General features: G+C 40.3%; 1 protein-coding gene across 1 annotated transcript in view; it reads left to right on the plus strand.

Moving 5' to 3' along the window:
* Positions 1-12,853, plus strand: part of SLC35F1 (solute carrier family 35 member F1) — a 692,218-nt gene that overhangs the window by 636,713 nt on the left and 42,652 nt on the right. Inside the window, exon 5 of the mRNA XM_069767980.1 lies at positions 3,254-3,422. Within this exon, the coding sequence (XP_069624081.1) occupies positions 3,254-3,422 (169 nt within the window). The remainder of the gene's footprint in view (positions 1-3,253; positions 3,423-12,853) is intronic.

The raw sequence follows: 12,853 nt of genomic DNA on the forward strand, positions 1-12,853 counted from the left end.
TTACCAGGATTGTTCTTGAGTCAATAGATTGAATTCTGTTGTCGCTGATTGGCTTTTGTAGCTTCTATGATGAAGCAAGGTCCCAACGCATTGTTATAATAGTTACAGTATATGTCAGTCTTGTTAAAGCAAGCATACATAGTCCCAATTGTATTACTGACTGTTGTGACAGGTTGATTAGTTCTTTCTGACACATGATAATAAGATGTTGATCGCCACTCACAGACGTAGACCTGTTGTTGGATCCGTTTATGTTGCTAGAACTAAACCCTACATTACAGATTGTTATGAGATATGCTTTTTGGAACAATAACAAACAGTAACTCTGTTCAATTCAGGATTAATATGATGGCCTTCACTACAGTTTGTAATCATTTTGTGAGTTGTCATTATTGGGGTGTTTATTCTCATGGGTATAGGGTCATCAATAGCTGCCTATAAGTGGTCAATGATATTGTTGTCATATCTCCACCCAGATGCGCTCCAGCTTTATCTGCTTTAATCACCAGGTACTGACATATTCGTCCTTAAAAGGGCGCTGTTGCTAAGGGAAATGTATGATCCAATAGTGCAGTTACTGTCCAGCAAGGGATTAGTTTGGCTGAGAAATGTGGTTCTCCTCAGCCAGGCTAATATTATTATTATTATTATTATTTATTGTTATAGCGCCATTTATTCCATGGCGCTTTACATGTGAGGAGGGGTATACATAATAAAAACAAGTACAATAATCTTAAACAATACAAGTCATAACTGGTACAGGAGGAGTGAGGACCCTGCCCACGAAGGCTCACAATCTACAAGTGATGGGTGAGAATACAGTAGGTGAGGATAGAGCTGGTCATGCAGCGGTTTGGTCGATCGGTGGTTACTGCACGTTGTAGGCTTGTCGGATGAGGTGGGTCTTCAGGTTCTTTTTGAAGGTTTCGATGATAGGCGAGAGTCTGATGTGTTGTGGTAGAAGGTTCCAGAGTAGGGGTGATACGCAAGAGAAATCTTGTATACGATTGTGGGAAGAGGAGATAAGAAGGGAGTAGAGAAAAAGATCTTGTGAGGATCAGAGGTTGCATGTAGGTAAGTACCGGGAGACGAGGTCACAGATGTATGGAGGAGACAGGTTGTGGATGGCTTTGTACGTCATGGTTAGGGTTTTGTACTGGAGTCTCTGGGCAATGGGGAGCCAGTGAAGGGATTGACAGAGGGGAGAGGCTGGGGAATAGTGGGGGGACAGGTGGATTAGTCGGGCAGCAGAGTTTAGAATAGATTGGAGGGGTGCGAGAGTGTTAAAGGGGAGGCCACAGAGCAGGAAGTTGCAGTAGTCAAGGCGAGAGATGATGAGGGCATGGACTAGGGTTTTTGCAGATTTTTGGTTGAGGAATGAACGGATTCGTGAAATATTTTTGAGTTGAAGTCGGCAGGAAGTGGAAAGGGCTTGGATATGTGGTTTGAAGGAGAGATCAGCATCAAGGATTACCCCAAGACAGCGAGCTTGTGGGACTGGGGAGAGTGGGCAGCCATTTACTGTAATGGATAGGTTTGTTGGGGGGGGTCGCATGAGATGGGGGAAAGATGATGAATTCTGTTTTGTCCATGTTGAGTTTGAGAAATCTAGCGGAGAAGAAGGATGAAATAGTGGACAGACATTGAGGGATTCTGGTTAGTAGGGAGGTGATATCTGGTCCAGAGATGTAGATCTGTGTGTCATCAGCATAGAGGTGATACTGAAAGCCATGAGATTCTATGAGCTGTCCCAGGCCAAAGGTGTAAATGGAGAAGAGCAGGAGCCCAAGGACTGAACCTTGTGGGACTCCGACAGATAGGGGGCGAGGTGAGGAGGTGGTGTGTGAGTGGGAAACGCTGAATGTCCGGTCTGTTAGGTATGATGAGATCCAGGATAGGGCCAAGTCTGTGATGCCAAGGGATGAGAGGGTCTGTAATAATAGGGAATGGTCCACTGTGTCAAAGGCAGCCGACAGGTCGAGGAGGAGGAGGACAGAGTATTGTTGCTTGCTCTTGGAGGTTAAGAGGTCATAATAGGTGTGTTACTGTCCAGAAGCCCAGCAGGTGTAATCATCTCCCTGCCCTGGCCTATTGGTCAGTATCACACCCTTTATACTGTATATATATTCATAGCCTCATGCTTCAGTTGGTAGACGTTGTGCCTGCAAGCTTCCTGGACTCTGGTGTTTGCTTGTTCATGGATTTCTGTGCTTGACTCAGCTTGTAACTTGACCTTGTTCTATTCTGTTACTCCAATGTCCCAACCTTGGTTTCTAGAGTTGTGACTAAATAATATTAAATCTTAAATTAATATTTTTCTTTTTCTATGAGATTTTAATAAGAGACATTTAGATTATGTAGTGTTTCTACAACAGCAAATCAATGGATGGAGTAAGAATGTGCAATATGATAATATGATAATATGTGCAAAAAATGTAAAGCGCTGCGGAATATGTTAGCGCTATATAAAAATAAAGATTATTATTATTATTATTATTATTAATGGATGGAGTAAGAAGTAATAGCCCATTAGCGTTCTTGGCTATACAACCTTTCAAGTTGTTTGTGTTTATACTTCGCTTGACAAAGGCAAATTTTGGTCAGAAACATTGCCTTTTTTCCTGCTTACAATAAATGTACATTACTGTACTGTTGTAAAAAATGGGACTTATTATGAGAGTCTTGCTGGAGTAGAAGACACCAAATTCAAAGCCACAGCCATGTCCTACCTTGGCTCCTCCCCAGCTCTGCCCATTTTGATGGAATTGATTCAAACTTTTGCACAATTCCTTGTTGTGCAAAATTAGTATAACTTCTTAACACTTTTCAACATTTTTCTGTTGTAAAAGCTTAGATGAATCTACTCAAATGTCTCAATTTCCTAATGCATAATCACAAGATTATATGAAATGGTCAACCACTCTATCAGAGACATCTCAATATGCTTTGTTATTTTTACACAATTCTAGAATATATAAGTTAAAAAACTTTTGACTTATGCCTATTATATTATCAGAACTAATGTGAAAACCAGTTTTCTAATTTGCTTTTAATACCGCTCATGGAGCAATTTCAGTAGAATCTATTAATATAATCACTATTCAAGCACATAATGTTCAGGAGTGTTCTACACATAATATAGAAGAAAGTCTCCTACTTATATTTAAAGAAAATGTCTTTGTTAAATGATATTTTTAACTGTATATGTTACGTTTAAATATTTCACATTTTATATTTTATTTTTTGTCTACAGAATTTTTTCCAGGCGATAGCAAATTAATTGGGGATGTCTTGGTCCTTGGTGGTGCCACTCTATATGGGATTTCTAGTGTGTGTCAAGAATATATAGTTCGAAATCTCAGTCGAATTGAGTTACTAGGGATGATTGGACTCTTCGGATCTTTCTTCAGTGGAATACAGCTGTGAGTATATGGAAAAAGAAGATTTAACCTTTACTCTGGCAATAATTAGACAAGCATATTGAAAGTATGGATAAGATTTTCTGAGCATGTATAGGGAAGGGTTGGGTCACCTCTATGTATAATGCAGTACAGGACGGAATGAAAGATGCTTGCTCTCCATTCCAAAAGACAAGGATTCAGAAGAAAAGATCCCCATCTATTAACTCAAGTAATCACTCACTGGAATATATGAGATTTGTTTCTCTAAACTAGACAACTCCTTAGTTTTTTATTACTTAGTATTATTTGACCCACCTAAACATTTCATCTGATGTTTGAGGCCTCTCGCAATAATTTTTGGTGTTCAAGACTTCTTAGCAATCTAAAGATATTTTAAATATGTCTTCTTGATTGTATACAAAGCAGTATTTGTGTTAGGTTTTATTTACATGTCTAGTTGTCATCTGTCTGTAATGTATCCAGTGATTTAAAAAAATTGGATCTATAAGGATACGTTCCCACGGTCAGTAATCGGCAGCGCTTTGGACGCAGCACATGTCCGCTGCGTCCAAAGCGCTGCCGGCTCTTGAACACATGTGATTCCGCATGTGTTCATTGAACCTTGCGGAATCATCGCGTCCAATACATTGTACTGGTGACATTTATCTTGCGGAGACTCATGTCTCCACAAGATAAATTGACATGCTGCGGTCTGGAAAGACGCGCCGCATGTCCATCTCCTTGGGTGATCCGCAGGCTTCTCAGCACGCATAGTGGGCATGGAATTTCTTGAAATCCCATCCACTATGCTGTAACATCTGGATGCTGCAGGTTGGATGCTACGGATGTACGCAGCATCCAAGCATCCAACCCACAGTGTTTACTGACCATGGGAGCATATGTTAACAAATAGAGCAAACACTTCCTCATTTTGGTTCATGTTTTGTGTCCATTTTTGCTCTGTTTGAGAAATTTTTTTTACTAGAGGTGTCTCTGAACATCTCTAGTGTTCTTGAAATGCACAGGACTTTAAAAAAACAGATCTGTTAACAGATGATTATCCGTTATGATCTATTTTTAGTGATTAAAAACGGATCAAGTTGGTATCTGTTTTAGGATAGATGAAAACTTTGCTTTTTTATCCAGCTAAACACAGCTGGTGAACATGTTTTAAGATATTTCCATACCCATTCAAATAAGTGGGTTTTCTACGGGATGCTTTTGTTTTCCTGAAACAGATCCAAAATGGAAATAACTACTGGACATATGAACATAGCCTAACTCCTTTAACCCCTTAATCCCATATGACGTACTATCCCGTCCAGGTGACCTGGGACTTAATTCCCATGGACGGGATAGTACGTCATATGCGATCGGCCGCGCTCACGGGGGGAGCGCGGCCGATCGCGGCCGGGTGTCAGCTGCCTATCGCAGCTGACATCCGGCACTATGTGCCAGGAGCGGTCACGGACCGCTCCCGGCACATTAACCCCCGGCACACCGCGATCAAAGATGATCGCGGTGTGCCGGCGGTGCAGGGAAGCATCGCGCAGGGAGAGGGCTCCCTGCGGGCTTCCCTGAGACGATCGGTACACGGTGATGTGCTCACCGTGTACCGAGCGTCTTCTCCCTGCAGTCCCCGGATCCAAAATGGCCGCCGGGCTGCATCCGGGTCCTGCAGGGAGCACTTCCGGGTCAGGATCAGGCTGCAGCTGCAGCTCTAACCCTGCCCGGCTGTATGTCAGATCACCGATCTAACAGAGTGCTGTGCACACTGTCAGATCGGTGATCTGTGATGTCCCCCCCTGGGACAAAGTGAAAAAGTAAAAAAAAAAATTTCCACACTTGTAAAAAAAAATAAAAAAAAAAATCCTAAATAAAGCAGAAAAAAAAAATATTATTCCCATAAATACATTTCTTTACATAAAAAAAAAAACAAAAAAAACAATAAAAGTACACATATTTAGTATCGCCGCGTCCGTAACGACCCGACCTATAAAACTGGCCCACTAGTTAACCCCATCAGTGAACACCGTAAGAAAAAAAAAAAAAAACGAGCCAAAAAACAACGCTTTATTATCATAACGCTGAACAAAAAGTGGAATAACACGCGATCAAAAAGACGGATATAAATAACCATGGTACCTCTGAAAACGTCATCTTGTCCCGCAAAAAACGAGCCGCCATATAGCATCATAACCAAAAAAATAAAAAAGTTATAGTCCTGAGAATAAAGCGATGCCAAAATAATTATTTTTTCTATAAAATAGCTTTTATCGTATAAAAGCGCCAAAACATAAAAAAAATGATATACGGTATATATATACATACATACATACACGCTCTGGCAAAAATTAAGAGACCACCACATCAAAACCCTGTCATGGGCAGCCCAATCTCAAGACCTGAACCCCATTCAAAACCTCTGGAATGTAATCAAGAGGATGATGGATAGTCACAAGCCATCAAACAAAGTAGAACTGCTTAAATTTTTGCTCCAGAAGCAGTGTGAAAGACTGGTGGGAAGCATGCCAAGACGCATGAAAGCTGTGATTAAAAATCATGGTTATTCCACAAAATATTGATTTCTGAACTCTTCCTGAGTTAAAACATTAGTATTATTGTTTCAAAATGATTATGAACTTGTTTTCTTTGTATTATTTGAGGTCTGAAAGCCCTGGGTTTTTTAAACAATTTTTACCATTTTTCTTTGTCAGAAAAAAAATACAAAAATTATTGCTTGGAAATTTGGAGACATGTTGTCAGTAGTTTATAGAATAAAAGAACAATTTACATTTTAATCATAAACATACCTATAAGGAGAAAAATCAGACAAACTGAACATTTTGCAGTGGTCTCTTAATTTTTGCCAGAGCTGTATATATATAATATATATATTTTGGATCATGTCGACTTTAAATTCCAGCAATTTAATCCTACCAATTTAAAAGCTTGTAGTTTAATACTCTTAAAAGTTTGCAGTTTGAAAAACTTTACTCCTTGGAAACTTATGAAACACTTGGGGTTTCTTTTGGAATTTTTTCTTTAAAGTGTGCTTCTCCTAAAAGATCTATAGCCGGTAAAGTCCAACATATATCCTTTCATTTAGTAATTAATCGCTAAATTTCTCAATTTCTTACTCTGGAGAGAAAATTTTATTCAGCGTTCAAGTCAGCTCTTCTTGACCTCAAAATATCTCACAAGGCACATAGGAAGAAGACTTTATAGAAAATACATAGGTCAATACACAGGTGGGGCAGAAGTAAATTGCTGTATTTACATACACCATTTTCTGCATTCTGCCCTTGATAACAAATTACACTGTTCTACAGTACATATTTTCAAAAAGTTGTCAGGTTCACCCATTTCTTAATGATTTTGACCTCCTGAATTCAAATCTGACAATGAAAATTTTTAATTGGCTCTTGCTTCTATGATATCAAAGAGTTTTCATGATACTGCTGCATATAGTTAATGCATAAAAGTTTCAGTAGTTTGAAACTTATATTTTTATTATTATGTTTAAACTTATTATTATATTTAGACTTCCATTTATATACTTGAAACGTATATTTTTGCAAATATAAAGGTACAGAATATTTTGTTATGACAATTTTCTGTTATTCATTTAGAGGAAATTTAGCAATAATTCAAATAACTAAAACATTTACAGAAATTGCAGTACAAAATTTGGCAATCATTTAGCGATAATTCTTTTTTGCTTGTCTCTTGTACTCCTGCATCAGATCATCTCTTACAATTATCCAACAGTAATCTGCAAGCACTGATGGATTCCATTCTCCTGATATCTTTTCTCCTTAGCCGCAATACCTTGGTGTAATTTTTCATCGTGCTCTTTGGTCACTGCTCCACAGTTTGATGGAAAAAAAAGCGTAGATGCGAATGTAAGAAATTAATCTTTAAGGACATGATAAAGCCAAGATCCTTATCCTGTTTTCAATAGATCAACTCTTAATAGTTATCTGCTCTTTAAGTTTCCCAAAAAATTAGTTACCACTAATTTGAATGCTAACCATGCAGTCTTGCCCTGAAACAAACAAAGAACCTCCTCATTTTGAAGAAGCTTACGAATTTGAGACTCGTTTCTTTATCTTTGCTTCACTCAACCTTGGAAATGTATCAATTAGATAATTGAATGCTTTAAATTTTTATCCATTGCCTTTACAAAGTTTTTCATTAGGCACAACTTGATATGCAAAGGTGGTAACAAAATCTTATGTGGGTCAACAAGTGCTGGACACAGGACATTTTAATTCCTCAGCTGAAGTGAATGTCATAGAGGCTAGTCTCTTTAATTGTAGTGATATTCTCATACACAACTATTCCACTCACACAGAAAGCAGTTCTTTGTGTATCCATGCTGGAAACCAAGTATGAGGGCAACCACCTTTAAGTCACCACGTAGGGGTCACATATGTTGGACATATTTCAGGCACTTCAACAGTAGGGATCAGCGAACCCGAACTGTAAAGTTCAGGACCCATACCGAACACATGGTGTTACAGTTCAGGTCGAGGTCAAATCAAGGGCCTGTATAAGAAAGAATAAAATTAATAATAAACATTATAAATATTATACTTACTGTACCTGTCCAGCGACGTCACCGCACGAACACTGCCGGAAAAAGCCGAAGACTGCCGAGTGCAGCGAATACCGCAGGAAGGTAATGAGCGGCCTCGGAAGCAGATGCGGCTGGGAGACAGAGCGACGGGAGGACGCGTTGCTGGACAGGTAAGTATAATTATAATGTTTATTATCAATTTTATTCTTTTATAGCCCCCCACGCCCTATCTATATATCTGTAAAGTCCAAGTTCGGGGTTCGGACACAAGTTCGAGTCATCTCCGGCCCGAACGCGAACTTTACAAAAAAAACTTGGGCAAACCTGCCGATCCCGATCATTTGGGGGGTTCGCCCATCACTACTCAACAGCAGTTTCATGTTTTCATAGGTTTCTTCTATGTGGATTGCATAACCAACTGGAATTGAAGGTAGCGCATTGCCAATATGCAGCAACATGACTTTTAGGCTTGTTTTGGGTGAATCTATGAAGAGCCTTCCATTAAATTGTTGATGTTGTTGCATACTACAAGATCGCCCTCCATGAAGAAGCATTGGACAAGATCTTTATCACGGTTGCAGAACAGCGAAATCCGAATATCGCCCGCTAGGAGATTCCACTACTGTAGCCTGGAACCTAAGATCTCAGACTTAGTGTACCGTCACACAGTGCCATTTCGATCGCTACGACGGTACGATTCATGACGTTCCAGCGATATCCATACGATATCGCTGTGTCTGATACGAAGGAGCGATCAGGGATCCTGCTGCGAATCGTACGTCGTAGCAGATCGTTTGGAACTTTCTTTCGTCGCTGGATCTCCCACTGGCATCGCTAGATCGGTGTGTGTGACACCGATCTAGCGATGCGTTCGCTTGTAACCAGGGTAAACATCGGGTTACTAAGCGCAGGACCGCGCTTAGTAACCCGATGTTTACCCTGGTTACCAGCGTAAATGTAAAAAAAAAAAAAAAAACAGCACATACTTACATTCCGGTGTCCGTCAGGTCCCTTGCCGTCTGCTTCCCGCACTCAGTGACTGCCAGCCGTAAAGTGAAAGCAGAGCACAGCGGTGACGTCACCGCTCTGCTGTGCTTTCACTTTACGGCCGGCAGTCAGTGAGTGCGGGAAGCAGACGGCAAGGGACAGACACCGGAATGTAAGTATGTGCTGTTTGTTTTTTTTTACGCTGGTAACCAGGGTAAACATCGGGTTACTAAGCGCGGTCCTGCGCTTAGTAACCCGATGTTTACCCTGGTTACCCGGGGACCTCGGCATCGTTGGTCGCTGGAGAGCTGTCTGTGTGACAGCTCCCCAGCGACCACACTACGACTTACCTACGATCACGGCCAGGTCGTATCGCTGGTCGTGATCGTAGGTAAATCGCATAGTGTGACGGTACCCTTACTCTTGAGCAGATCCAAATCTCTAACAAGATTGTTCAGTTCACTTCGTGTTCTAAGGTGTGAATCATTTGAGATTGCTGACAGAAAGTCTGGGTCATGAGAGGAAGGTGCCTCATGATACCAAGCGCACTCTTCTTTCTCACTTGACTTGGCTGAAAATGTTTCTGGTGCTTTTGAGACCAACAATTTTTCTGTATGTGGTATTGGGCGTATTGCAGATAGAATATTTGCATACTGTAAAAACAACTTCTTCCTTAAAACTCCTTTCCTAATGGGCAGCACCATGCAGAAAAAGCAATTAGTAGTGTGATCGGATGGCTCTCTCTAGATCTTTGGCACTGCAAAAGGCATAGATTGCCTCTTCGCATGCAACTGCTGGGTTAGATGTGATGCACATCTATTGCAGCAAGTTTCAACTTTGTGACACAAAAGTGACTTCTCAGCATACAGTATGTAGCAAAAACTGTTTTTTTTAATGCAAAGAGGAGGGATATCTGAAAAAACATAGAAACATCTCAATATGCTAAGAAACTAAGCTGAGAATTCCTAAACTGTATACCTTACACTGAGAACATTTATAAAAGTAGGTGATGCAACTGTAATTAGGATTCCATCGTCAGAGCTGAGTTGGCATTTTTTGATTGGTCACCATAAGATGATAGAATACTGAAGGCTCAATAGCCTTAATAGATGATGTAATAGACTAGCTACTAACAATGCAATAATGATAGGGAAATAATAAAGACGCAATTTTTCTATAAGCTTGCATGAAACATGTCATAAATAATTACAACTTCCACTGGATTTTGAAAATTAGAGACCATTAGGAAATTTAAGCATCATATTAGTTTTCAACACCACAAAACTAATTAAGTTCAACTGTTTTCATCTCTGAACCAATTTAGCTGTGGAAAGGTGTTATTATCACAAAGATGCTTTGCATACAGTACACTGTATAGAATTACCGTATATGGCAGTATTAAATGAAACAATGCACCACAAACTGCATGAACTGATATCTACCGTTATCTACAACTGCTGCTAATGACCAGTCACCCTCTTCACTTAGGTATACCTAAAGGAAAATCCATGTTTTCATATATCTATTGTCTGAAATGATCTAAAGGACGTGTAGGCATTTGCACAGTAATGCCTTTCTTCTGGCGACTTAACCATGCAGTCCATTTTTCTTCAAGTGCCTCCTTATTGCGCATCTTGAAACAGGCACCGATAGTTTTCGGAGAGTCCTGTATTTCAGCTGATTTTATTTGTGGGTTTTTCCTTGCATCCCGAACAATTTTCCTGACAGTTTTGGACGACATTTTTGTTGGTCTACCTAACCGTGGTTTTGTTTTTACAGAGACCCTCATTTTCCATTTGATAATCACAGTTTGAACGCTGCTGACTGGCATTATCAATTCCTTGGATATCTTTTTGTATCCCTTTCCTGTTTTATACAGTTCAACTACCTTTTCCTGTAGATCCGTTGACAATTCTTTTGCTTTTCCCATGACTCAAAATCCACAAGAATCAGTGGCTGGATGAAAAATGCAAGAGTCTGTCTGGATCCCAGAAACTCACTCAGCTTTTATGCACATACAGTGATTACAAGCAAATAGTTCACAGGTGAGGATGTTACCATTAGTAGCCATTCAAACCCATTTGTGTCAACTTCTGTGCTTGTTATCAGGCCAAAATCAGCAGGGTATGTATACTTTTGATCAGGGTCATTTGGATGTTTTGAGTTGTCATTATGATTTAAAAATAGATAACACAGTAGTTTAACAATAAATGGCTTCACCCAGCCACTAACCATAAGTGGAGAAAAAGTTTTGGTGTTATCATTCATATTATCTGCAAAAAGGCCAAAAAAGCAAAAATTCTGCCGGGGTATGTAAACTCTTGAGCACAACTGTAATTAGCTAATTGGCAACATTTTTGAGGGGCATCATCAAAAGCCGAGTCAGAGCTGCATTCATTTAACAAGGAGCTCGGTTGGAAAACAGGATGTTTCATTATCATGAGGCATTGAGTATTTTCTAAAAGAGGAAATAGAAAAAGTTTCTGTATTTAGACAAAGGCCTGTGACTTGTAATACTACTCTGTGTAGCCTGTTGTGAATTCCGCTCTTGGGCTCCCTCCAGTGGTTGTAAGTGGCACTTTTGTGAGTTCTGCTCTTGGGCTTCCTCTTGTGGTTTCAAGTGGTATGGCTGCTCCTTGGAGTTGGCTGTCATCAGCTGCCTCCACTTATCGTCTCTTCTGCTCTGCTATTTAGGCCTGGCTTTTCCTTCAGCCAGTGCCACTTGTAAATGGTTCCTGGTTGGATTCACATCTCTTTGGATTTCCCTGTTATCCTGACCAGTTCAGCAAAGCTAAGTTTTTGCTTGCTCTTTTCTGTCCATAGATTGTGGACTTATCCGTTCTGTGCTTTCTATGTTTGTCCAGCTTATCAGTATGAATTAATTCTGTCTTGCTGGAAGCTCTGGGAAGCAGATTTACCCTCCACACCTTTAGTCAGGTGTGGAGATTTTTGTAAACTCTGCGTGGATTTTTTGTAGTGTTGTATACTGACCGCACAGTATTCCATCCTGTCCTATCTTTTTAGCTAGACTGGCCTCCTGTGCTCATCCTGGTTTCATTCTGTGTATGTCTTTTCCCTCTCCACTCACAGTCATTATTTGTGGGGGGCTAATCTATCCTTTGGGGATTTTTTCTGAGGCAAGATAGCTTTCCTGCTTCTATCTTTAGGGGTAGTTAGCTCTTAGGCTGTGACGAGATGCCTAGGGAGAGTTAGGAGCATTCCACGGCTACTTCTAGTGTTGTGTTGAGCTTAGGGACTGCAGTCAGTACAGTTACCACGTCCTTCAGAGCTCGTTCCATGTTGCTCCTAAACCACCAGATCATAACAGTAGCCCCAACTATCAAGACATAGGCAGGCTAGTCTTTGTCCCTTTATTTCTGAAAGACACAGATGTTAAAAAATGGCAACAAGCTACTAATGCAGATAATGCCAGCATCCCACTTCACAAATGCAGATAAGTACTAATGACAATGGAAACCACAATGTAACTAGCACTGTTATTCGGAGCACTGTATAGCTTTTGCGCTGTTATGAAAATCCTGTAGCTGGAGCTGTCAGTGTGTCAGATGGCCATACCATTTCAAAAAATGTTTGGGTCTTTGGCAGTGTAGCAATATGACATATTGCATGACGTATGATGCATCATCCACTTCTGTCAAAATAGACAAGGTGGCATTTGAAGGGACGGGTGCAGCACTGAGCCCAATCTGGATTTGCCCATAGAACAGGATGACACAATTTAGATGCAGAGCAGGACATGAATAAAGCACTTTTTTGGATGCACCTCTGAGGGAACAATGGGGTTATAGGAACCCCATTTACTTGACTTTAAAAGTGATGGGCATGGTCTATAAGGCAAAAACACGGTGACAGAATCCCTTTA

This window comes from Ranitomeya imitator, chromosome 5 (genome assembly GCF_032444005.1).
Source record: "Ranitomeya imitator isolate aRanImi1 chromosome 5, aRanImi1.pri, whole genome shotgun sequence".
NCBI classification, from domain to species: domain Eukaryota; kingdom Metazoa; phylum Chordata; class Amphibia; order Anura; family Dendrobatidae; genus Ranitomeya; species Ranitomeya imitator.